Raw genomic sequence first — 27898 nt, 5'->3', positions numbered from 1 at the left:
AAATGTTGCTCTTAAATTTCTTTTTCTCTTTTTCGTTTCTTTTTTTTTTTTTTTTTTTCTTATTTTATTTTTATTCGTAGTATGACTCGTTAATAAATGTAGAAAATAAAAAAGCGAAGAGGGCTGTGTACACTGGGAAGTAATAAGCGCAACAATACTGTTTGTGCAAGCTTCAGATTAATTGCATGTTAAACATGTCACTATGTGTATAATAATACACACGTACCTATGTTAATGGTATGAAGCCACATACAATCTATATTAACGTTCTTTGTTTGAACATAATGAAACAATAATAATTATATACATATCGGTATATAATGCATATAGTCAGCGAGCACTTGGCACTTAGCAGTACTAATAGTACTTTTGTGACACTTACGTTAAATTAATTTCTGATTGTAAGATTTTTGTTACATTAGCTGTAAACACAATGAGCAATGCACATATGTACATTTTACAATTATTATAATTAAAAATTATTTAAAGTAAAATGATTTAGTAAAAAAAATAAATCAAAACCTTATTATAGTATTTGTTTCATTAAATTTTTGTAAAAATCCTCAGTGTTAAACAATATTACATATTCGTATTGCCTATTGTGTTTAACATAATTGTTAGTCTGGCATTTTTAATGTATTTTTCTAAAATAAATAACTATGGAAGAAAAAGTCACATTATAATATAAACATGATGTGATACTCATAATAATACTTACTACCCTGATTTCGTTAATTACTATAGAAAAATAAATAAAAACATTTATATCGTTCAATTTTTCGCCTCATATTATCGCATTCATGTAGTTTTATAAATTTAATTTAAGTAACTATTTGATACATTTTGTTGAGAAATACTTTAAATAATGCTTGGAATAATAGATTTTATTACTTTTTTCATTCATCGATGCATGTAAGCACAATAAATTTATAATTAAAAAAAAAATACGAATATCTTGACAATAGAGAAACATTTGTTTGAAGATAACATTGCATCAAGGTAAAATTATTCAAACATTTTGTATCTTCTATAAACATTCATGAAAGTTTAATGTATTTTCTAAAAAGTGTACTGTAAGTGAGAGTGTAATATATTTATCTATTCTATATAAACGTCGATTCTTTGTCAATCTTTTATTATAATTTTAATTCCTCTTCATTAAAATCAATAACAGTTTAATGAAATGTTTAAAGTTTAAAAATTCGCGCGCAGAAATAGAAATATGTAGTATTCACAGAATCTCTATTATCGATCGATGCCATGTAAAAAAGTTTCTGAAATATCTCATCAGATAGCGCCTCCAATTATTGTCAAGTACAGAAGGACTCCAGCAATATTGGACTTAGTTGTGCGTAGACAATTGTTCGGTTACGTTTATGAAGGGAAGGTCGTATGGTGGATATATGGTTAATTTAAGTGTATTTATATAATTTGCAGGAATGTGAAGATTCGAAATATTTTTATACGTTGTTCAATCTTATAGCGTGAAATTCCGCAAAGACGTTTTTCAATTTGACAGTACAATAGACACGTAAGATGACATTCATTCGTCGGTAAAAAGTGCGCGAATGGTTAAAAAATCGATGTTTAGCATTTAGTAATAATTACCACGTGTGTGCAGTTATGACTTCCATCGTATGCGTGTACCTGAATACTACATGTAGCAGTGATCATATCAAGAGTCAGCAAATAATTCATAAAATGTGTATGTTTTAAAAGTAAGAAAACAAGGAAGCAAACAAATAACAGTAACGTAGATATTAGAAAGAATTCTAGTACTTCGCAATATAAAACGTAACAGAAAACAATGCCTGACAGTCGAGGGAACATACATGGCGTAATGCCACCGCATTATCTTCATGAGTTGCCGGCTGAAGATGAGGAGAGGTTTGAAAAGATATTTCAGAAATTAGATTTAGATGGAAAGGGAAAAATTGATGTAAAAGATTTATCTAAAGCTCTTCGAAAAGTTGGAGTCGATAAATACTATGCAGAGGTACGTGTAATCTTATAATGTATATTTTATTTTAAAATTCTACAGTACGACCATTCTGCACAATGCAGATATATAAAACTTTTGAATATCCAACGGAAGCTAATATTTGTTTGATACATTATTAATTTTATTAAGATGTTATGATTAAATATATTGCGATTTCGCTAAATTTTTTGTTGCAAGTATTAAAAATTTAGCGATTAAAGATTTATAAAATACATTTTATGTTAGACTCCATTAAGAGCATACATACGCATTGCACTCTATGCGGCAATCATATACTGCAGTTATTATTATAAAGGAATTTAAAAGCGATACGATATATATTAAGAATTTAATTTTAATTTTTTAATTTTGTCGATGATAGTTTAAATTTTTTATTTCCTTAGTTTAAGTAATGTAAATGAAAACGTATTGTTTGTTAACTCGTAAAAAATAATAATTAAATAGAACAAGTAAAATAAAGTGTAAAACATACAAGCAATAAATGATTCACTGTTTTTATTATATGTTTAAATAATCTAAATAATACACTTCAATTATGAACTGAATTCTAAAATCTTTAATTCTATGTATTATATGCAATATTCAGTTCCACGTATATAACATGAATACTGAATTACATACATTTTTTAAATTTATTCCAAATTACATTTTTGTAAAATATTTTTTAAATTTTATTACGTTGTATATTTTTATGTAATAAAGTAGTAATGACCTTGAGTTTATTACAAGCTTTTTAGCCATTTGAACGATGTTATTTAATTTAAAAAATATTGTCATTGATATTCTTGAAGCCGAACGAAGTATATTTACTATATTTAGTACTTAATACAATTTACATGGTTTCATCAAGGTTAATACCTACTATAATACTACTTTTTAAAGCTTCGATGCATAAACTTTATATATAACAGTTTGCTATTTATTCTTTTCTTAAAATAGTAACATTTTTTTTACGATTTTTACAAATTTTTAGTTTTTTCAATTTACCACGTATATGACTGTAAGAATATCGAACTGAATTTGGGTAAATTCTGATTTTTTCATTACTACCCGTATATGTTAACTTCTAAAAAAATTAAAATAATTTTTATATAATTAAAAAAGGATTTTTTTTTCAGAAATTTTTGGCCAGCTCGGATAGTACTAAAAGCGGTGATATTACGCTAGCAGAATTTATACATTATGTCCGCGAACACGAAAAAAATCTACGTCTACAATTCTCGCATCTAGATAAAAATAAAGATGGTTAGTAGTACACGAAAAAATGACTTCAACACATATGACATCGAATAGGAATACAGTTCTTGGCTCACTAGCTGGAAATTTCTAATTGAAGAATTTCTTATCTATTGATTTCAAAACACTGTTCCACTGAAATATAAAAATAATTTTAATTAAATAGAATTAACACATAATAATAGAGGATAATACAATAGTTGAATTAATCTGAATTTTCGAAATAAAAAATATCGTATTTTGATATATATATTTCAATTTCAATCCGGTTGATAATTTTTATTTGATTTTTGCTAGAAATTATTATTCTAAAATTTCCAAAGCAATTAAAATATCAAAATTATTGGAAAATATAACTTTGTCAATTAATTAATCCTTTCAAATGGAATTTTTTAAAAAATCATTCGTTAGAGAACAAGAAGTGACGTCATATAAATGGTAACTTGCTTGGAATCACTCTATATAGAGATTTTAAGCTTATTCAGTGTTAAGCAAATAAGTCATAATCTATAAATTTATGATCATTGTTGTTCTTTTATTCCTTTATCTGTTAGTATTTCTTTTGTTGACAAAAGTGTTTATCAATGCAATAGTCAATTATCAACATAATAAATAAATCGTAAGATGTTATTACAATTGAAGTTCATTTCCGTAGGTAAAATTGACCTTGAAGAATTGATAAAAGCATTTGAAGAATTAGGAATAAAAATGGATTTCAACGAAGCGAAGAAGTTGTTGCAACGGTGAGTTCTGAGCGATAATACATCTTGGTATTTTATTTCTAATTTATCTACAAATTTTAAATTTATGTAAATACTGAAAGTAAAGTGCAATTTGTGATTATAATTCATAGAATGGATAAAGATGGAAGTCTCACTATAAGCTTTAACGAGTGGCGAGATTTTTTACTTTATGCACCAAGTACCGATCTGCTGGGTCTTATCGAATATTGGCATCACACAAATGTAAGTAAATAATACAGAAAGTATATAATAATCGGTATACATTACTTTATATATTACATCACAAATACTTTGATCAGTTTGTAATATAAATGGTCTTATCTATTAAGTATCTATCTAAAAAATTATTACGTTATTGTTTTATATTTGATAGAATGGAAACGTAATAGAACAAACGACTCTGTGATCGTCTACTCTCTAAATACCAATTGTACGATGAACTCGTACGTGGGTGTAGTTCATGTGCACGAGAAAACGTTCGAATCGATTCAAGCCTCTGATTCGTCGACAGTGAAGGCTCGACCGGAGGTGTGACGTAGTGATTGTCATTCAAAATGACCTTGATAGTCTCCCAGCTGTTTCTACCACTTCCCCGCTATAATCTCTACATCCCACCCTATCATGATTTTAACACGCATGCGCTGATGGAACGAATAATTTTCTTGCACATGCTCCGTCTTAATTTTGCACGTCTATATCTTTGCACAAGAAAGGGAATAGTAACAAATCTAACGATTCACTAGGATGGAACTGGAATCATTACATTATGATCGTTTCCTCTATTGTAGCTAAGGATACCTATGATAGTGTAAATGTTATTTGTGGTACAAGTGAAATTTTGTATTGATTATCCTTTCTTTTCATCTTTATTTAATAAAAAGAATATCGCTCAATAATATCTCATAATAGAATTCGATACGTGAATCCGCTTGAAATGTTACTACGCACAATTTTATGCCAATGATATTGCACTGTGAGACTTTTCAAAGGCTTGATTGTTTCGAAATTTATTAGTAATCAATTTTAAATAACAGTTTAATTTACGTCACCATAATTATTATTCAGGAGGATAGTGCAAAATATAGTATTATTGTTTACTGAAACATTGTATTTTAGATAACATACATATCAATAACAGTTAACGATATGAATCAATATTTTTATAATTTATAATTGCTTACAAAAAATAAAGCAGATTAAAGACTGTAGATAATATTTAACGGAAAATAATGCTACTTTTTCATTATCTTGTAGTTTGAACTAAACTGTAAACAGCAAAATTTCTGAGGGTGGTAAAATATCTTGCAATGTTTCGTCAGCCACGTACTTAAGTGAGGTCATCGTCGCAGAGAACAGTGCCGTATTATGAATTTACACTTAAATAACCAGAAGACAAATATTTAAAATTAAATTAAAAATTTTTATTCAATTTAAAATTTTAAATGTGTAAATCTTATGATTAAGTTCTAAGAACGATAAGGTATTGAACGTCATAAATAATTATTATTTATTATTTGCAACTGTTCAGTATGTTATTAATTAATTTTTTTTTTATATATATAAATTTAAAATATTTTAAGGAAGAAATGTTTATGTACACAACACTTTTTTATTAGTTTTCTCGCATGATAATGCATTTCATTATTCACAAGTGTATTTCTGTAATGCAACTGTAGTATGTCTGAAACGGTCTCATTCTGTATATACTCTGCATACGCGGTACATACAGATACTATTTGAAAATCCATTTGGTGCGAACAAAATTTCACGTTTTTACATAACTCTTTTGCCTTGTAACCTTTTCATCGTACATATAAAAAGAATTACAAAAGTATTTTTCATAACAGCTGGATAAATAAGACTGTCAAGCGTGACCGAGTAACTTATCTCTTACAGAATTTAATTTTCGTAGTTAACTTTCACGCGAAAAGAGGCCACATAGTTACACGTTCCTCTCAAATATGCTGATACACTAATTAAAATACAAAGTTTTCTAAATTGAGTCTTTGGCAGGATTCAATCGTTATAATAATCTTTGACATTCTTTACTGTTATTGCAAAAATAAATTTTATATTCTGTAACAGTTGCCTTTAATGTAAAAAAGAAAAGAAAAATATAGCAAAATGCAAGTACCATTAAATTAAAAATGATATTAACGTTATAACATCGTCAATCTTTTTGAATTTTCTTATAATTATTTCATATTTTTAAATATTCAGTACAATAATAATGAAGTTCCAAATAAATGTATAATAGATGTATGAAGTATATAAATTAACCATATCGCAGATATAGAAAACTAAAGGTAATTTACGACAGGTATTGAAAATACATTAAGTAACGTGACGTATACTATAGATATTACAAGAAAGTAGTGGGGGACTTCCCCGGCTAAACGAACGATATCTTTGTTTCAATTCTGATGTTCCTTGGTGTTCTTTAGTCTTGAGATCGGACTCCGAGCTCTCAAATCGCTAGCTAATGGCGAAGCTCGTTTTATCTAGTTTCCCTGTGTACTTCATTCGGCAATTTTTGCCTGTCATTATTTATATTTCCACATCTATTTTTTTGTATTCGTTTCGGGCTCTTGAAGGTGTCATATCTATAGATATATAAATTGTATTATTAAAATTTAATTCGACTTTTCGGTATTAAAAAAAAAAGCTCTTTAGTAACAACGGTTCTGCCTATATTTCCAAAGTAATGTACACGTTAAAAAAGTCAGGATTTTTAAAACATGATTGTATTTCATCCACATGTCCGGTCTGTGAAGAATTTCTTCAGAATTATCATGAGTTGTTGCAAAGGGTAAGTCTTTTTCTGTAAAATAGTAACATAAGGTAGCACGATTATCTATGACACCAAAAGAGATAACAAATCTAAATACAATTCAAAACTTTATTGCGATTTTAATTTATTTTGACCATCAGATATAATAGCCTTAAGAAAAGGAAGCGCAATCAAAGATTTATTTTAATATTGTAACGGTTAATTTCAATTATTCTGTATAAATTTTTATAAAACTTGAATTTCAGGAATTATAGTAAAATTTATTTTTTAATGTACGGTAGCTCAACGGTTTTTTTGTGTCAATATGGTCATCTATGAGAGGTTATAAAGACGCGTAGAGGTTAGGTTTGTCGAAAATATCACGTGGTAGTCGATGGAGAAAGTTTAAACGTATTGCTCTATACTTTCTTATAGCATATTTTTTGAATTAATTTCTTGTGAAAGAAATTAAATCTTAAACAGAGACTAAACAAAGCTTTAATACGAAAATTTTTTCGAGTTAAATTGCCAGAGATATATATCGTTATTTTATGAAATGTGACACTACGAAAATTCTATTCAATTTATTATTGCACATGTGCATATCATTTATTAATAAATCAAAATAATTATTGTCTATATTGTTTTAGTAACCGATAAGATTTGTCAAAATACACTCGTCAATACGAATATTTTTTTCCGAATTGAAATGCACACAAGTATTGTATAAAATTTGTAATTGAGAGATATATTCGATAAACTTTATCAGGTGTGAATATAGAAAGGTATAAATATATGAATATAGAAAATTGAATAAAATGACAATAAGGATCGCGTGTTCGATAATCGTGAAACATCAAACGATGATTCATCGTGAATGCAAATCCTTTCTTTCCTCTGATTCGTTCCAGATTGTTCTGCACAAGCTTGCCTGTGAGGACTTGCTGTGAGCAGAGCTTTATGCAGAATTTTTACAGTTTATCGTGTTTAAGTAAATTACTTCAAAAGTCAAATTTTACAATAACGATTAACGATTGGAAAACCGGTGATTAATTTATTGTATAAATCAGAATTATATTTACAATAATCTTAAAAATGAAATTAATATCTTTTATTAAAATACCGAAAAATATCTAATAAAAGATTTAAGATTAAATTGCCTAAATATAATTTATAGAGACTTATATTGATTTATCATGTTTTGAATACCGATTGTCAGAAGTGATGTTTGGGAGAAACGTAGGTAGAAGTATTGTGTAATGGCAAGAGAATTACATGATATACATGCATGCGTAAATATAAGAGACATCGTCCTATCTGCAGAATAACTATTTTGTATATATTTTAAATTTTTGTAGAGAACAAAAATGAACAAAATTCATTTAAAAATAGAATCAGGTTAAAGCATACTTTTCGATTTAATATAAAAATTAAAAGAAGATATTTAAAAATATTAATATGCATTTCTAAATGAAATATGTACGATATTTCATAGCATAAAGTAAGTATTGTAGTTAGTGACCGGCTGATTGTTATCTGACACTTGAGTTGTGATATTGATTTCCTCGTAAGTTCTAACCGCCATTATTTTCATTTGTATTTTACGCTTTAAAACACTAACATAATTTTGCATGTTTTATCGTGCTATATTTTATCCACTACATTATAGATTACGGTTAGAAACAAATTCAAAAGTTCTTGTTACTTTTAATGTAGAAACGTAAAACTCGACGATTTTATCAGTAATAAATGAGTCCGAATATTTTCGATAAGAAACGGTATAGTTCCAAAAGACGGAAACTTCAAATATTTAATCGTTATTGATAGACTTTGACTAATCTTATCAAAGTATCATTTTAATCAGAACTTAATACGTATGGATATCAATTGAATGATTTTTGTTTTACATTATTAAAAAGCTCTAATTCTTTAAAAACTGTTCCAATGTCACCAATTTCTATTTCCAAATCTTTGCAAATCTAATTATTCAGAAACGAATTGTTTACATACAAAGTCGTGTCATATTAGTTCTAACCAAATTCGGAGAGTGCATTAACGAAACTGCATTAAGTATTTACATGTGAAAAAATAAAATTTTTGCACTGATTAACATTGACCTTTTTTTAGCGCTAAGAGTGTTTTACTAATTTTTCATATTTGAACATCTCTGTTTTTCCACGAAAAAGAATCTTTGGATAAAATAAAGAGCTTCAAGTTCTGTAGTTTTCTAATTCATTTAGTGGAATTCTGCTGCCTCTGATTAGGTAGACTGAAAAAAAGAAACATTTTAATATATGGCTAAAACGCTTTCACAATGGAAAAGGATATTATTATTATTATTATTAGTCAAATTAGAAGTGATTTTAAAGCTGACATTGGGCGAGATACCAAATTGTTTGCTGGCTTACAGCCCGACTTAACCACAGAAAGCTGTGTAGTTATTCGTTCCTTTCAGTTGTTCTTTGAATTTGTTTCTCAGTGTTTCTCATAGCGTTAATGTACTGTTCGAAAAATAACACAAAGTACAATTGTTCCACGATGGATAGCATCGATATCGATAGAGATACCGCGTTTCAATTTCATGCAAAGTTAAGTATCTGCGATTGATATTTATTTTGACTTATTGTACTTGATCTTAGTCTCCCAGGCGATGGCGATAGTTCCAAGAAAAATTCTCGCAATAGATACCCTTGCATTTTCATTTGTTTTTATCATATCTCATTACATTCTAGTTTAAACTTTTTGTACGTGTATTAACATAGCATCAAATTTTGGAATATAATGTAGTATTGACTAGGACTATATATTTTTCACGTTGATCGTGTCATTTAAAAATTTAATCATAGAGTTTGCAGTCTTAAGATTGGCCACTTCAGTGGTTAGTAGGCGCACGTCTCTGTGAATTATATTTTGTGCTTAAACCATAGATAATAACTACTTGTCTAATTCAAAGGTTTACAAAGTTGAAATATAATTTAGTAAAACCTATTTGCGTCGAAATTTCTTTCTAACTGTTTTTATCTTCTTTGTGCGGCTACAAATGAAACTCGATTTTTTTTTTTTTTGTTAATTAAATAATTTAATTGTTTCTCTTATCAAAAAGAGTAATTTTGCACTGTAATTTCAATTAGGTATTTACCTTATATATCGCTCATAGACGAGTTTGATTAAAATATAGATAAAGTAAAGCAATATGAATTGTTTTTATATTCCATATGTATTTAGTATGTATAACATCGATGATAGCAGAAAATTAATTAATTTTAAACAGAGAACAATTAATAATTATACAATTTTTTATGCAATTAGCTTTTCGTGATAAATGAAAATGATTGCTTAAATCATTAACAAGTCTACGAAGTTACTAAACGTTTTTTTTCTTGCTTGCATCCAAAATATTTATTTCATACAGATTCGATAAATAATATTTCAGTAGTAACTGCGTTTCAAAAATTACAAAAAGGTTTAATTTTTATTATTCTCACTACATGATTACTAAAAAATTAGTAAGTCCAAAGTGGTGCACTGTTTTCTAAATATAGTAATATATACATGTTTTAAGATTGATCAAGATGATTTTTTTCTTTTAATTTATTCGTTTCGTAATATGTTTCATATATATTAAATAATAACAAAAAATTGTAGATAAATTACAAAATATCATGTAATGTAATGTCTGAAATCGATAAAACAGTTGAAAACTCGCTTACGTCTGAACAAGTAATCTTGAAAGTATATAGTTGATCGGAGTTCAAGAATTATCTGACACGTGGTACACGGACTACCGGCTCAAGCAAAGCATAGATGGCTATGTATTTTAATCAGACCAGGGATATAACTAGTGGACACTGGTTCAGAATGTATTGAAAGATAAGGGGCTGGAGGAACACTTATTTTTCAGCTTAAAACTATTCTTAAAATTGAAATGAAAACTAATGACATCCAATAAATTGTAAATATTGGGATTGAAATAGAAAATTTCAATAGATCGTACAAGTTATAAGTTGCCTTTTTCAAATACTTTGACAACAATGACGGAACCATACATTTGCGGTAACAACTAAATGTCAAAATCATTAAATATGGCGAATAAAATATTAACCGTGAATGAATTAATCATGCACGACCTATCAAAATTTAAACCATATTTTCGTGGGATAATTTTCTTCGATGGGCAGAGTGGCGGTTCACTTTCAGTGCGTTCACTAATTGGAGTATATATTTATACAAAAATATTCTAATAATTGTATTTATTATCTTTTTTCAGTACATGGACATTGGGGAAGATATCGGTGTCCCCGAGGATTTTACAACTGGCGAAATGGTCTCTGGAATGTGGTGGCGACATTTGGTGTCTGGTGGTGTAGCGGGTACTGTATCGCGCACGTGTACCGCACCTTTGGATCGTATTAAAGTTTACTTACAGGTTTGTATAGAATATAAAAATATCAAATACATATAAATTTTTACTTTATTTAGCAAAGCTTTTTATAAATTTAAAAAATTTAATATTGATTTGAAAAGGATAGGGAAAAAATATTATCAAAATGAAAGAAAAAAATAAGGATTAAGGAAAAATGGAGATTGAAAATATATAGAGATGTTATAATTTAATAGATAGTAAAATCAAAATATTAGGTACATAATAGACTAAAAATTAAAGTTCAGTCCTGTTTGTGTTACAAGCAAGAAAACTTTCAGGTACATGGAACACGTCATTGTAAAATAAAGAGTTGCTTCAACTATATGCTTCGTGAAGGTGGCTCTCTTAGTCTCTGGAGAGGAAATGGTATAAATGTACTTAAAATTGGACCAGAAAGTGCACTGAAATTTATGGCTTATGAACAGATTAAGAGGGCAATTAAAGGAAAGGACATTAGAGATCTTGGTCTTTATGAAAGATTCATAGCAGGATCTTTAGCTGGAGGAATTAGCCAGTCAGCCATATATCCACTCGAGGTATGTAATTAATATGATAAACCATAATATCAATATAAAATATTTATTACTTTATATTTATTAATATTATTCACGATATATTATAGGTGCTTAAAACTAGATGTGCACTTAGAAAAACAGGAGAGTATTCAGGCTTAATAGATGCAACAAAAAAAATATATAAACAAGGAGGTTTGAAATCTTTCTATAGAGGCTATCTTCCTAATTTAATGGGAATAATTCCGTATGCTGGTATTGATTTAGCTGTGTATGAAGTAAATATAAAATTAAAGAAATTCGTGTTTAATAATCTTTATTTAGAATATTAAATGTTGTCTTTTTTACAGACTCTAAAAAATAGGTATTTACAAACACATGACAAAAATGAACAACCACCGTTTTGGATATTACTATTATGTGGAACAACTTCTAGTACAGCTGGCCAAGTGTGCTCATATCCATTAGCGTTAGTTAGAACACGGATGCAAGCGAATATATTACCAGGAAAACCTGATACTATGATAGGTGTTTTTAAAGACATTATTAAGAACGAAGGAATTCGTGGTTTGTATAGAGGTATAACTCCGAACTTTTTAAAGGTATGGAATAACTTTTATCATAGAATTCGAACTTATAAATTATTGATTATATATTTCTTTTTAATTCTTTTTAGGTGGCACCAGCCGTATCGATTAGTTATATGGTATATGAAAACTTCAGGGCATGTTTGGGTGTTAATATGACGTGATGATTATTTATTTTAGGTGATAATAATTTAACTAAATTATTCTTTAACTACATCATAAGATATACAAACAAGCCAGTCATTGGTTAGTATATTAAGCAATTTGGCATATTTTGCCTTTTGTTACATGTAATATCGCTTATTTATTATTAACTCAAAGCTTCCACGATTATTTAAGCATTTGCCATTTTATTTCTCAATTGTATTATACTATTGATATAGAACACACATTTAATACAAGTAAGAAAATAAGTATAACAAAAATGGCCAGGAATATGAATTAATCTATAACAACTTTACATTTATACATTTTGTGCAAATGTCATACGAATTAGTTTAATTGTATTCACTATTTTGATTTATACTCGTATTTTACTTCTATGAAAAACGAACGTGTAGATTTATAATTTTGAAATAGAAATGATAGTACAAAAACCATTAGAAAAGAGAAAAAGTATTATGATTCATAATTTCATTTTATTTTGTATGGAAAGGAAACTAAAACTAAACTGATAGTTGTAATATGAAATACTTCATACAATTTGTAAAGTGTTTCGAAAGTCAGGTAATATATACATGAAATGTAATTTTATGAAAATGTAAACGAATGTATTACTTAAAAATACATTATGTAATCTTACACATTTCGAAACTAGGAGGATCGAGTTATATTGTTACTGTGATATATATGGTTATAAGGTAAAGTAAAAAGATAATTCAATGCATAACATCTTATCAATTTCAAAAATGTATTTAATCCTTATCGCAAACATCTTCCAGTCGCGTATTTAATAATAATAATATTATTATTATTAATATATTAATGTTAATAATTATTTTTAATAATTATAATAATAATGATAATGATACTAATGAATTCGCTAATGTCATGGTATTATGCTATGAATTATTGCAAAAACTGCACATTTACATGTTATAATTTATGTTTTAAACTTGTTCTATAACCGAGTGTTTCACTCTCGATATTACTCTGATGTTACACATATTATTCAGACATAATTCTCTAATTACTGAATCTTGAGAACAATTGTATATCTTACGTGTATTATAAATATGTACATTTAGGCTTCATGTAGAGAAGTACACGATGATATAGTATTAACAAGTATATCCATGCTTGTTTACTTTTTTCTTCAAAATAATCACAAAAATAGTTATGAGTGTTGAGTATGATGATAAAGAATAATAGTTTTGCAATTCAGTTTTCAACGAACATTACTTTCACGTATGATTTCTTAAACTCAGCGACATCCTTACTTTTTCATTATATATATATTGCAAATATATATATTTTTTTTTTCTTTTTTTTTTTCTCTTTGTAATCTAATGGAAGTAAATGAATTAAAAATTACGAAATCTTTTTTCATAAATAATTATAGCATTTATATATTAGGTACATTATGTAGAAATATATAATTGAATATTTTTAATTTTAATGTAATTTGTTTGATGTATTTCCAAGTAGAATCTTGTAAATAATTCATGTGAACTTAAAACAATTGTAAAGAAGTTATTTATCATACTGTATACAATTAAAATATTTTACAACATTATTTAGTTAATATTATGACGAAATGTGAATTATTAGAAAATGACGAATGTGAATTAATAGCTTTTAAATTTTTTTTATGATTTGATATCCATTGTACATTTAAGATTTTGTAAAAAAAATAAACATAATTTATTAAATTATTATAAAAAACTTTAGTTCCTAAGAAAATAACACTGTTTACTAAATTTGAGTGATAGTAGATGTTGTCCTTTAAGTATATATTGCAAACGATATTTCTACTTTAAATTACATATATATGTTAATGATATTAATTTTATATAATATTATACAAAAATATGTTCATTGTATATAAGTAATCTGCTGCATACCTATTTATCTATATTTATTAATTTTATGTAAATCACCAAAGAATGTTTTTATAAACCGCCAAATGACGCAATTCTTTATTCAACTTATATTAAATACATCTATTTACTTCTGTATTTAAAATGATAGTGATTATAATATTCATTCTTACAAATGAAATATAATCCCATAAAAATTTCATATAATTACTTCATTAATTATTTTTTAATCTATACAGAATTAAATAGAAATTGTTGCGAAAACGTGTTATATATTATTTTATTTATAGTATGGTATAAATAATAAAAATATATTCATTTCATAAGTATATCTTTTCAAAAATTTTAATTTTTTATAGCTTTATTTTAATTCTAATATTCTGTGTACTAAACTTTGTAATTTAACAAAATTAAGAAGTAAAATCGTTTATTTGGTTTTAATATATTTATAATTTACTTTCAATTGAAAAATAATTTAAAAATTAAATCGTATTATATTATATATATTTATTATCATTACTATATTTTTATTTTTCATATTTGTTATATCTAAATAAAAAAAAATATTGCTAAATGTTTATATGCTCTTTAAAGGTGTATTTTTTTATTCCAGAAATAAAATTGACTTACTTTCATATATTATTTAAAAAATTTTCTTACCATTTCTATTTTATATGATTTTGTAAATTTATTAAAATAATACGAAAATATAAATTGTGCTTTGATGATAATAATAATAATACAGCAATGTGATGTAAAAATGCTTTAGCTTTTTGTATTTTATATTCATTATAGTTTACAAATTTGAATGAAAAAATAAAGTATTAGATACTAATTATATAAATATGAATAACACAATAACCTAATATATTTTAAATGATACTAACATCAAAATAAACAAGTATCAGTATTTGAGTAATAAATTACAAAAAATGCTATTATTTAATTATTTTTCTATTAGGTATCTTAAATAAGATGCACATATGTTTACAAAAGTAAGTCCAAGAAATTTGCTGAACATTAGGACATAATATCAATATGGAATGTCTTAGTTAATTTCATTGAATATGCTGTTTAAGCCATTTCTAACAATTTTGCAGCATCATCATCTAGGATCCAATATAATTCTCCATTGTATGGTCGCACACGAGCAGCTGGTAAATTTTCTCTATCTTGCAAAATTTTCTGAGATATTAAATATTAAATATAAAAATATATTTTTTATATAAAGTAAAACTTAAAAATTACTTCCTTTTAACTTTCAATGAGATAGTCACCTTAACAATTTCAGCTTTACTAGATCCAGTAATAGCAAATATGCATCTCCTTGCATTATTTATCACAGGAAGAGTAAAAGTAATACGAGATAGAGGTGGCTTAGGCGAATCATTAATAGGGCATACCCATAAGCTTGCTTCATTTAAAAGCTTATGACCAGGAAAAAGGGAACATGTATGTCCATCTGGACCCAATCCCAAAAGAAGCACATCAAAACATGGAACACGATCAGGAGGAAAAAATACAGACATCTTCTTAATGTAATCTTTTGCAGCATCTTCAGCTATAATTATTATTGTTAGTGTGATTATACATGTGACATTTTACGAAGAAACAGAGTAGAGATAAATTGAAACATGTTATTTTACCAGACAGATCAGGGTTAATTTTTATAAACTGATCTTCAGTTGTTGGTATCTTCCCAATTAACTTTGACTTATATTCTCCATAAGTAGAATCACTGCTATCAAAAGGAACAACTCTTTCATCACAGAAGAAGAAATACCATCTACTCCAATCAGTCGAAATGTTAGGTAAGCTTTGAGCCAATAACTGTACCAATGACCCCCCTAAGAGAAATAAGCATTTTATACTTTACTACTAGATTAATATGTCAGTCTAAGAAATAATTCTTATGTTTCAAAAATTATAAAAATATACTATATTGAAACGACAATAGTGCATGTCACAATTAAATTAAAAAATATATACATATAAATTTTTAATTATACAATTTTTTACAGCATGTATAACCTATAAATATGTATGTATTTTAAACAGAAATATTACAGTTAGTTTTTGTTTAATATGTATTTTATAAGTATATTTGAATTTATATAATTAATTTCTTTTTGTAATATTTTAGAAATAATAAATCAAATTAATATTTATTTAAGGCATGTCACCTGATAATCCAACTTTAAATATATCACGACTTGCGAGTGCCTCATCGGCACTCGTTTGAAGAAGGTTAGATAAACATGACACTACAGGTCCATCCTGAGATTCGACTAGTATTTTCTCCATTATTTATGAGCAATTTTTAAACAGCACTTATATTTGAAACTGTAAATAAACGAGGAACTCTATACGAATAGTGAAACTCGTGATGAGTAGAAAGATGTAAGGTAGTATTAGTTATATAGCATCGGTTAACTGTAATCAGAATATAGTATTGGACATTCACGATGACACGTGATAAACTCACAATACCATCTTCTAAATGTTACTACGATTGCGCTACCAGTCGTTTTTGTATATAAATGTTTTTTTAATCAATATGAAATTTCATTTTGAAATATATCATTTATTATAAAAAATTTATCCGTAATTTGTATTTAATATTTACATGCTTTATTGATATAATCTATATTTGAACACATAGCAACGATACCAATTACCATTCGATGTTTCCAAATTTTTTACAAATTGAAGCTATTTTACTTATACTATGTAAACTATGATTTAATAAATTTATTTAAAAAGCTAAATGCATTTATTTGTCAATTCAAATCCAATATTTTATGAAGTGGATTATGTTTATAAAATAAATTTTAATACAAATTTTAGGTTATAAGATCTCTAATGATAACTGGAATACTTTGATTCAGTGAAATATTATGATCAAGTCAAGATGCACAATATCACAAACTTAGTGACTGTAGAAGTGCTTTAGATGATTATTAATTAATTTTTTGAAAATACAATACAGCAATCATGTCATTTTATATGCGACTTGTTCGCAGTAAACCCATCCGTTTATTAGGAAATATAGTTATAAAATGTTGGGCTTTCTCTGGAACTTATATACTTGCTTGTTTTCTCCTATACTGGCTGTATGGTGGAATTTCTGCTTTTTTCCTACTTTGTTTTGCCATTACAGGTAAATTTATTAATATTTATAATAAAATTTTATAATTCTAATAAGTTCATATCCTCATTTATGATTATAGGTATGTTATATCATAGAGAAGATCAACTTGTATATCGTCCAGAGTTACCAGCTAATTCTCGGGTATATGTTCCTGCACCTTCAATATTTAAATTACCTTATCAAAGTATTTATACTAAATCAGAAGATGGTATAATGATACACATGTTTTTTATTTCTCAACCAGAAGATAAAGCAAAAAAGGTGCCTACTTTGCTATTTCTTCATGGCAATGCTGGTAATGTAGGACATAGGTCAGTAATTTTTAGTATCTTATGTTATATAATTTTATTTTAAAATATAAAATAATAATTCTAGAATTATTTCAGATTACAAAATGCAGTTGGATTATATCATACTATTAAATGTAATATTTTAATGTTAGAGTACAGAGGCTATGGTTTATCACAAGGTTCGCCATCTGAAGAGGGATTATATATGGATGCTAGAGCAGGAATTGATTATTTATCTAGTAGAACTGATATAAATACAAATGAAATAATTGTATTTGGTAGATCATTAGGTATATATATTTTAAATTAATTATTTTTGATAAAGAGCATGTGTTATATGTTTGTTGCATTTAAATATTGTTATAGGTGGAGCTGTAGCCATTAATTTAGCTACAAAACCAGAAAATTCACAAAGAATTTGGTGTCTAATTCTTGAGAATACTTTTACTAGTATTCCTGATATGGCAGCATTACTTTTTGGATTAAAATGTTTGCAATATTTACCCCTTTTTTTGTATAAAAATAAGGTAATATGACCTTTTTTTTACAGTTTAATACGTTCGTTACTAGCATCACATATGTTTAATGCTTCTTGTTCACATTTATTAGATTTTAATCGTACATAGATATAAATTTATTATATATTTTGCAGAACCTTGAAAAAAAAGTATGTCTTGTAGTAGACAGTTTTCTTGGTGTGGTAGCGAACGTATTAATTTTTTGTATTAAAATAATTTCATACAAGCATTTTGTATTATAGTATTTATCCATTCTCAAAATGCGATCGGTAATGGTGCCTACGTTATTTATTTCTGGCCTGGCGGATACTTTAGTACCTCCGCGTATGATGCAAGATCTTTATAAGAACTGTAAAAGTCCGTATAAAAAGATACTTACAATCACTGGAGGTACACACAATGAAACGTGGTATCAACCACGCTATTATGAAAATATCTGTAATTTTTTAAATGAATTAAGAGAAAATCCTCCAGTTCAAGTGACATCTAGTCACTGGCAAATAGATGATATATAATTGCAAATTGCAAAGCTCACTTTACGTTCAAAGCGATGACTATATTTTTAAGATCGTTCAATATTAGGTCAGTATATTGTAACAAATAATAAAAGCATAGATTAATGTATCTGAATACATTATCAGTTTTTATTGTGATCAGTCAATTTAATTACAAAGATAATATAGTTTGTAATTAATAATAATTAATCTTCTACCAAAATATTTTATTAGAATGTATATTAAAATACTAAAATAGGAACATTGCAAATGATACGTAAAATCATTGAATTGTAAAATTTAAGAATCTATCTTGATTAAAATTGGCAAATAATTTAATAAAACTTCCTACCAATATTTAAGGTATTTTGGTAAGTAGTTATAAGATTTAGAAAATATTCGAATAGACTTCGTTAACTATTTTCGTCGAAAAATTAACTGCGTATGTGAGCGCGCGCGCACATGTATGTGTGGGAATGTGTGTATATTTATTTATTTATTCATTTATTTTCATGTTTTGATAAATGTATTGCTATATACGTATTCATACATATTTATTTATACATACATTGTATATTAAAAATATTTTATTCATGACCATATTTTTAATAACATTTAAATTTAATGGGAAACAAATATCGACATGATAGTTATATTATACAATGCTAAAAAAAATTTCCGAATTTTTTTAGCTGATGTATCTAATAGTGTTTATATTTTTGTAACATTACTAATATTTAATAGCGTGTTCGTTAGTAATTTTGTCAATCTTATAAAATGACTAATGTCTGTATGAATGATAATATTTATATTTTAAATTAGTTCAAAAGGTAATTTATTATGATTTATTATTTAATTTTTCAACTTAAAAAACAATACAAGTTGTTTGCTATTATTTAAATTACTTTGATAATTTTAGAAATGGTCTTGTAAAATATCAATGCATTAACAATTTAAGAAATTTCTTTTAATTAAAAATAATATATAAAAGAACAAAAAGGTTTGCATATTAAAAAATAATGAATTTTAAAACTTTCTATTGACTCTTCTTTTTTTCATGATTATTCTTTGTGTCCATATAATGCCCACTATTATCAAAATTGTTAATACAGTTGTAGCTATTCCTACAGCAACTAGTAAACCAGGACTAGAATCAAGTTTTATCATCTCATGAGTTACTACACCAGCAGCATTCATTGAAAGATTTTCATTAAAAACTGATTCATTAGTACAAAAAATTTGATCTTTCCATCCATACCAATGTACCATTCTCATATCTGATATTTGTAAAGGCCAAGAACACCTTACATGATGCAACAAAATGTAATAAATAATTAATATACCTTTGTTGTATTTAATTTTACAATAATGAATTAATATTTAATAATATTTTCTTAAAATATATACCTCAAATCATCTAATAGATGAGGATGAGCAGAATAAAGTTTCGGAATCAAGTCATTTAGCATCCATTGTAAGGCACAATTACATTTAAATGGATTTCCTTGTAGATTAATTCTACATGTTACAGAAGTACAATTATGTAAAATTAGCTTTTGTGCCACATACGAAAGTTGATTATTGCTCAAATCTAACTAATAATAACAAAAAATTATTTACTTAATTTTAAAATATATTTTAAAATAAAATTTATAACTTACTGAACATAAATTCATATGTTTGAAAGCATCTTCATGAATGAAAGATAACATTTTGTTATTAGATATGATAAGATTGATACAATCTTTCAATGGTGATCTTAAATTTATTAATGTATCTTCATCAATAATTTCCAACATATCCATATTATTTACAATAAACAAATTTAATTTCAAATCAGAGTGAATTGTTAAGTTTTGAATAGGATTTTTGCTAACATCAAGGTGAATCAGTAATGGGAAATTTTTAACAGACATCACTTCAGGAATATAAGTTAATTTATTGTTAGATATGTCTAAAACTTTCAAATTTTCAAACAACATATTTGGGAAACTCGATAACATGTTTCCACTAATATTCAAATATTGTAAACTATCTGTTGTTAAATTTGTATCTATTTCAGAAATTTTGTTGTATTCTATATTCAATATTTGAATATAATGCGTGTTATATAGCATTTTTGTAATTTGATTATATCCAGAATGTAATTCAACTAATGTCTTTGGTAATATCTGCATGTTTAGTAGAAGAAGAAAATTATTATTTATATAAATTACTTTTAAAGAAGATAAATGTATTAGATTACATTCTTGCAAAGAATGAATTCTATTAAATGACAGGTCTAAATATTGCAGATGTAATAATGATTTAGAGAACTGTTCAGGTAAACTGAATATGTTATTGTGAGAAAGATTAAGTGTATTGATCTGTGTTGTAGTTTTGTTCATTATATGCTCTATTGAACTGATATTGTTATAACTAAGGTTTAATGTCAATAATGCAGGAAGTACTTCCAGTAGGGAGTCATCAAAAGTTCTTAATGCATTCTGAGAAAGATTTAGATCTTCAAGGTTATTCAAGTCCATAAATATTGTTGTATATATTTCTTCCATATTGTTTTCAGATAAATCTAAACTTTTTAAAAATTTTAACTTTTTCAATAAATTTTTAGATAAATTAACTATATTGTTTTTTGATAAAATAAGCTTGTTCAATACTTGATAATTATTTAATGTTAATAAATCAAAATTAAGCATATCATTATTTCTCAAATGTTTTCCATAGCAATTAATTTGTAGTTCTTCATTTACTGTAACATATAAAATATAATTCATTAACATTTAATATTTAAGTGAAAAATAATTACATTTGAAATACAGATATTAATACAAATTAATACAGATTTTATAATTCACATATGTAATTAGTATATAATTTTATTTAAAGTTTTTTTAAGTTATATCTTACAAAGATGAAATTTTTACTTACTTAGAACTGAACACGAACATGTTGAACATATGTCACATGTAGAACTCTGTACTGTCCATAAGAAACAGAATGTAAATAGATATAAATAAAAAGACATTTTATTAAATTATTATTTATATTAAAAACACCTTATACTTGGAACAATCACTACAAGATTACTATTACTCATAGTTAGGGTGTATCATGCATTTAGCATCAGTTGTGATAACATATCTGATAACTGTATTTAACAAGTGAATATATATCTATATCATCTAGATTCAGAAGATGATTATAATTTTTAAATAAAAATTAAACTGATTTTGTTTCATAAATTTTATTAAACATAAAAAAAATAGTATTGTTATTAAAATAAATAAATATAATTATAAAGCATGCAATCTAAGCAATGAAATATGCTATAATTTTTTAAAAAAACTTGTTAGAGATGTCTGTTTTGAGTTTTTCTTTCCTTTGACTTCTGAACGTGATTCAGGTACTATAGGTTCCTTTGCTTCTATGGTTTCTGATTCATCTTCAGAACAACTTTTATAAACATGTACTTTTTTTGTTACAAGAAAACCATCTTCTTCAAATGTTTTATCTACTATTTTTAAAATCTTACGTTTTCCATTTTCATGTTTGACTTGTGGTGGAGAAACAGAACGTTTCCTTATAAAAGAAGAATTCTCAGGTGAAGGTGGTAGTTCTAATTCTTGTTCTTGTTCCTTATCAGACAATTCTGTACCACTAGAATCACTACAAATTGTAATACGTTTTCGCTTCTTTACAGTGTTATTAGTCTCCTTGCTTCTAGTACGTTTTTTACCGCGTACAGTCTTTTTTTGTTTATCATTATTTTTTAAAGTAGTTGTTTTCTCTGTAATTTTCTTTTCTATGGAACTTGAAATTTTATCCTCATCCACAGTTTCTACAATTTTTGTTTGATTCTTGCTTGGTTGAAGGAAGTTGCTAAGTCCATCTTTTTGTTTAATGCTCTTTGAAAACTTAAGAGTAACATCTTTAGATGGTTGTTTTGTTTGATCAAAAGAAACCACTTCCATTTTTTCTGAACTAGGTGGCACAGATGGATCCTTTTGTTTGTTACTGGCTTTCCCAAACAAATTATCAAAACCTTTTCTTTCAGCATTTTTCTTTTTAACAATTTGTTTTTCTTCTGAACTGTTTTCTTTTTCTACTTTATTTGTCTTAGATATTGACTGTACCTTTTCTTCAAGTACAGGTTTATTTTCATTTGACCTAGCATTCCAACGAAATATATGCATTTCTTCGTCACTACGTTCATTGTTCTCAATACATTTAATTGCACTGAATTTAATATCTCCATTTTCAACATTTCCAAGTATCTGTATTTCAGGTAATACTTTTTGAAGGCTATAAATATGCTTGCAAATAATTTTACTATATTTTTCTTTTGCTGTTAATAGATCTTTACTTCTTACGACTTCAATACGCATACCATTATCATGCAAAATCCCCATTAATAAAAAAGTACAATCAAAATCTTTCTCCTCTTTATATTTGTGCCAAAATTCCCATAAAATTTGTTTTGAAATATTAACATGAACTTCCAATTCTTTACTTAACCATTTATACGTTACCTACAATTATTTTGAATATTTAAAATAATTTTCAGAACATTTTTATAAAATAATATTGAAGATAATCAATATAATCAATATAATAATCAATATAAGTTTAATAGTGCAAAATGAGGAATCAAAAGTGTGTACAATATTTACCACTTTATCCTCATCGAATATATATCCTGCCACGATATCTAAATATTTGTGTAATGATTCCAGAAACATATTTAATTAATTTTTTTGACGGACAAAAAATATTTTTATAACAAATACACAATTTAATGTTAAATAAATACCCTTTCTTAATAAATGCGCGTAAATTGCTTACGTTTTCAAGATTACCAATTATATAAAGGTTACTATATTATAAACAATAAACAATCAAAAGAATGTTTAACTTTTTAAAGATAAATTCATTTTATTAAAATAATTATATACTAAATAAAATTAATTCTTCTATTTTAAAAATTTATGTGATGAATAATGACAAATATTAAAATATATATTAATTGTTATATAAATAATTAGATTCGCTAATAAAGACAATTTGTACGATTATAGTAGTTTACAATTTACATTCACATAAAAAAATTTAAAAGATTGAATTTTGCTAAATATTATAATACCATAATTATATAGTAGTGGCAACACTATTCTGGTGAAAATATTTTTTGAACACAAATTATATCAAATGAAACGGGGAGTGTTCACATAACAAACAAAGTCGATTGTTGAATTAACGATTCCTCGTGGTAGTTTATTATATGGTACAGAATTATTTTAAGTGAATATCTGCAATATTTTTATGTAAAACCGAAAGGAAAGAAGTATGGTGTCAGTGATGCAACCATTCATGGTAGGTGAATAATATTGAAAAGGCAAAACGCGTTATTGTTTTCTTTTTTACTTTTAATCATACCATTTTTATACAATAAGTAGAAAATTCTGAAAATTACATGATTATTCAATTGTGTCAAAGGATGTTGAGAGCTCGAGAAGTTACATCGATGAACTATACTCGCTGGATCCTCAAAAATGCTTAGAAGCTATTATGTGAGTACAAATTGTACTTAACCTCTAAACTTGTTTACTAAAGGTCATTATTTATTAAAATCACTGTAATACATGGTGTAAAAGAAGTATTAGAAAGGTAATATTATTAAAGTAATCTTAATTTTTGTTATTTTCTTTTTTTAATTTGTTAATTTTTATGTAATTGAACATGTATACTAATTATAATTAATTTCTTTTTATCATTCCTAGATGTCTAAAAAATTCTGTAATTGGGAGTAATAGACAAAAAGGATCTGTAATAGCACAAGGAGTAGTACCTCGTTTGTTACAACTTCTTGGAGATTCATCAGACAGAATTGGAGACAATATTAGGCTTGAGGCTGCAGTGACTTTAGGTTCTTTAGCTAAAGGAACAGATCAGCATGTACTGGCACTTATAGATCTTGGTGTAGTGCCATTGCTTTTTCAGGTTATATTATCTACACCTGTCACAGAAACTCCTTTAGAAGGAAAACCAAAAGTAACAGATTTATTAAATGAAGCATGTTTGCGTTGTTTGAGAACAGTATTTCAACATTCAGCAGCCCCAGTTCATTCGATATATCAGGATCCTGCATTGGTACCAAGATTAGTATCATTAGCAAATCAATCTGTTACTTGTCAAATTTGTGTAGCAACAATTTTAACAACAGCATGTAAGGTAAAAGGATGACAAAATCAAACATATTTTATTATATAATATATAAAATTAATTCAGATATTTTCTGTTAGACAACAGAAGAGCAAAATGCTTTATCTAAAGGAGGTGCAGTAGAAACATTAGCAATGCAGTTGGATTCTCCATTACCTGATGTGCAGTTATCAGCTTTAGCATGCTTGGCAAATATGTGTCATAAGAATTATAGGGTATGTGTTATGGTTGCATCAGCAACTACCAGTAATACACCACAGGGTAGGCTTGTACCTGTAGCATTAGGACAGTTAATGGGCCGTGAGAAAAGTTCGTTGATTCAACTTGAAGCTGCAAGATGTGTTACATATATGCATAGAACTGGAGTTTTACTATACAAAGATTCAAGGATTATATATCGTGCTTTACCTTGTTTGGTGCGTCTTTGTCATCAAGATCATCCACCTCGTGAAAGAGTAGCCGCAGCTGAAACTTTGGCTTTTCTTACTGAAGTTAATACAGAATTGCAACGTTTAGCTTCCATTAGTAATCATTTAATTCCTACGCTAGCAGAGTTATTACGACCTCATCCACATGTGAGTATATTTATATACATATACTTATTTTATGTCTGCCATTGTTAATATTTTGTTAACAATTTTCTCAGGTACAAGATGCAACATTAACGCAAGATATGCGACAAGCTGCTTTCAGGGCAATTGCGTCTCTTAGTGCTAATGATGAAGATATTAGAAAACGTATTATTGAAACAGAAAGTCTTATGGAGCAGGTGGTAGCAGGCCTTCAAGATCCGGGTGGTTCGCATGTACGTTTAGCAGCAGTTAGGTGCCTACATTCTCTTTCCCGAAGTGTTCAACAACTCCGAACAACTTTTCAAGATCATGCTGTTTGGAGACCACTTATGCAATTGTTACATGGAGCAGATAAAGGATTGGAAGGTAAAATATAATTCATGAATTATCATTTAAACAATTCAATTTGTACAAAACTATAAGATATTTTATATTCCACTTTAACTATATAAAATTGTATTGCTTAAATTATATACGATTCCCGAAAATTTTTTATCCCTTTGTATATTTTTTGTAATTAGCGTTATGTAAATTTAGAGTAAAAAAAGTTTTAATCAAAGTATATTATTAATAGTGTTTATTATTATTAATGATTAATATAATTGTATTATGTAGGTAGAGGTGAAAGTGAAGTTGATTTATTAACTGTTGCCTCGAGTACTTTATGTAACTTATTATTGGAATTTAGTCCAAGTAAAGAACCGATTCTTGAATCCGGAGGAATAGAGTTATTATGCTCACTTACAAAGCGGTGTACACCGGCATTGCGATTAAACGGAATCTGGGCTTTGATGAACGTGGCTTTTCAAGCCGAACAACAAGTAAAATTGCAAATTCTACAATGTTTGGGAACCGATCAGATCTTTTGTCTTCTGGCAGATAAAAATATACCGGTTCTAATGAAGACATTAGGTTTATTACGAAACTTGCTCTCTACAAAAGCTCATATAGATCGTATAATGGGAGAACACGCTGCACACGTTATGCAAGCTGTTATATTAGTTTTAGAAGATCCAAGACATCCGGCAGATGTAAAGGAGCAAGCTCTCTGTATTTTAGCAAATGTAGCTGATGGGAATCGAGCAAAGGATCATATTATGGCTAATGAGGATGTGCTTAAGAAACTTATGGATTATATGGTTTGTAAACAAATTTTACTTCCTCATTTTTTAATTTATCTTTTTAGGTCTTATTTTTATTCTTTAGAATAATACAGCATATATTTTCCATTATTTTATGATTTTTATATAATTTATTGATTATATTTAAATAACACGTTATCGAAGTAATAGTAGAAATTTATAACACTTATGGTATTGATTTAGATGCATAGTAATGTAAAGCTACAAGTTGCCGCAGTTTTTTGTGTGTGCAACTTAGTTTGGAGGGAGGAGCCTGGTGCTGCACAACGACAAACACGTTTAAAAGAACTAGGCTTTTATCGTATTTTACAACAATTACGTCATAGCAAGGATCTTCAATTATTTGATAGGTATGATAAACAGTTTACGAATTTTGTTTTCTATTTGCACTCAAAAATGCTTAAAAATAATTCTTAAATATTCTTGCAAATTATAATAATTCAATAAGATATTACATTTTAATATAATCAATATAAAAATATTTTCTCTTGTACATTTTCAATTTTTAATATACATTTGTTTTGTTCCAGGGTCAGAACTGCTATGGCACAATTCTATGATGCTTAAATTTCAAATGTGTTATTGATGAAAGTTAGGTTTTGATTTAGAGTTCTTTTATATGTGAAATATAATTATATTTTGGTGTTACACTGTGATTCTATATTTTGTTAATGCATAAGCATTTTATATTTATATAGAAAACATACAAAAACAATATCCCTGACAATGTAATCTGTTTATGTTGTATTTATTTTATTTAAAAAAAAAGTAGTATGCAATATTTCAGTATATTAAAAAAAGAAGAAATAATGTAATAATTCTATTATACATTTTCTAAACATGAATTGTTTGATACAATGATAATATTAAAGAAATTGATTTTAAAATTTCAGACTGTGAAATGATAACAAATTACAAGTATTTGTTTAATATACTTTAACATTAAACATAATTTAAATATATTTTGTTATATAAATGCAGATAGGAAAGTTGGTATTTATTTATCATCACAGAAAAGAAATTTTTTTAGTGTATTTGAAAAAAGTATGCAACTAGTATTTTATAAACTATCATGAATCTTACATTTTTGGTATGGAGCTTGGAAAGTTATACATTAAATTTAAATATTTTTGATTCTTACCACCATTTTACTCTTTTTATTAGATTTAGTAAATCTGGAATGATGAAATTCACATAATA

At 26.8% G+C, this 27898-nt stretch overlaps 6 protein-coding genes across 9 annotated transcripts; 3 read left to right on the top strand and 3 right to left on the bottom strand.

Moving 5' to 3' along the window:
• Window positions 1-1361: 1361 nt before the first annotated feature.
• SCaMC (Short Calcium-binding Mitochondrial Carrier) lies at window positions 1362-12516 on the top strand. 3 transcript variants are annotated; one of them, XM_017905581.1, is made up of 9 exons: window positions 1362-1996; window positions 3121-3247; window positions 3894-3981; window positions 4092-4203; window positions 11019-11177; window positions 11453-11710; window positions 11797-11964; window positions 12037-12288; window positions 12363-12516. In XM_017905581.1, exons 1-9 carry the CDS (start codon window positions 1808-1810, stop codon window positions 12435-12437), a joined length of 1428 nt encoding a protein of 475 aa, XP_017761070.1. In that variant the 5' UTR covers window positions 1362-1807; the 3' UTR covers window positions 12438-12516. The 3 variants fall into 3 exon arrangements, with proteins under 3 accessions (XP_017761070.1, XP_017761077.1, XP_017761086.1); XM_017905588.1 differs by lacking the exon at window positions 12363-12516 and having other exon boundaries at window positions 11797-11941; window positions 12037-12128; XM_017905597.1 differs by lacking the exons at window positions 1362-1996; window positions 3121-3247; window positions 3894-3981; window positions 4092-4203 and adding an exon at window positions 6366-6790.
• A 2807-nt stretch (window positions 12517-15323) lies between these two features.
• Pgls (6-phosphogluconolactonase) lies at window positions 15324-16617 on the bottom strand. The gene is made up of 4 exons (XM_017905684.1): window positions 16496-16617; window positions 15959-16159; window positions 15590-15873; window positions 15324-15497 (listed from the first exon to the last, which is right to left on the bottom strand). Exons 1-4 carry the CDS (start codon window positions 16614-16616, stop codon window positions 15387-15389), a joined length of 717 nt encoding a protein of 238 aa, XP_017761173.1. The 5' UTR covers window position 16617; the 3' UTR covers window positions 15324-15386.
• A 46-nt stretch (window positions 16618-16663) lies between these two features.
• Window positions 16664-18786, top strand: Bem46 (abhydrolase domain containing 13-like protein Bem46). Its single transcript, XM_017905669.1, has 6 exons — window positions 16664-16717; window positions 17160-17472; window positions 17543-17774; window positions 17850-18043; window positions 18120-18280; window positions 18514-18786. The coding sequence occupies exons 2-6, from the start codon at window positions 17307-17309 to the stop codon at window positions 18784-18786; spliced, it is 1026 nt and encodes a 341-aa protein (XP_017761158.1). The 5' UTR covers window positions 16664-16717; window positions 17160-17306.
• Window positions 18787-19768: 982 nt separating this feature from the next.
• On the bottom strand, window positions 19769-21862 carry LOC108551312 (toll-like receptor 7). Its single transcript, XM_017905439.1, has 5 exons — window positions 21829-21862; window positions 21694-21744; window positions 20427-21514; window positions 20173-20360; window positions 19769-20068 (listed from the first exon to the last, which is right to left on the bottom strand). Exons 1-5 carry the CDS (start codon window positions 21860-21862, stop codon window positions 19792-19794), a joined length of 1638 nt encoding a protein of 545 aa, XP_017760928.1. The 3' UTR covers window positions 19769-19791.
• Window positions 21863-22074: 212 nt separating this feature from the next.
• On the bottom strand, window positions 22075-23546 carry LOC108551638 (DNA polymerase delta subunit 3). The gene is made up of 2 exons (XM_017905871.1): window positions 23436-23546; window positions 22075-23294 (listed from the first exon to the last, which is right to left on the bottom strand). The coding sequence occupies exons 1-2, from the start codon at window positions 23502-23504 to the stop codon at window positions 22092-22094; spliced, it is 1272 nt and encodes a 423-aa protein (XP_017761360.1). The 5' UTR covers window positions 23505-23546; the 3' UTR covers window positions 22075-22091.
• Window positions 23547-24025: 479 nt separating this feature from the next.
• On the top strand, window positions 24026-27415 carry LOC108551445 (armadillo repeat-containing protein 8). Of its 2 annotated transcripts, XM_017905626.1 has the most exons (8): window positions 24026-24135; window positions 24259-24332; window positions 24543-24993; window positions 25065-25559; window positions 25631-25922; window positions 26172-26695; window positions 26882-27048; window positions 27229-27415. In XM_017905626.1, the coding sequence occupies exons 1-8, from the start codon at window positions 24109-24111 to the stop codon at window positions 27263-27265; spliced, it is 2067 nt and encodes a 688-aa protein (XP_017761115.1). In that variant the 5' UTR covers window positions 24026-24108; the 3' UTR covers window positions 27266-27415. The 2 variants fall into 2 exon arrangements, with proteins under 2 accessions (XP_017761115.1, XP_017761109.1); XM_017905620.1 differs by lacking the exon at window positions 27229-27415 and having other exon boundaries at window positions 26882-27134.
• Window positions 27416-27898: the final 483 nt, after the last annotated feature.

Source organism: Eufriesea mexicana, unplaced genomic scaffold (assembly GCF_001483705.2).
Source record: "Eufriesea mexicana isolate 0111107269 unplaced genomic scaffold, ASM148370v2 scaffold474474898, whole genome shotgun sequence".
Lineage (NCBI taxonomy): Eukaryota > Metazoa > Arthropoda > Insecta > Hymenoptera > Apidae > Eufriesea > Eufriesea mexicana.
The sequence above is the reverse complement of the archived record's forward strand: the minus strand, read 5'-3'. Positions and strand labels throughout refer to the sequence as shown.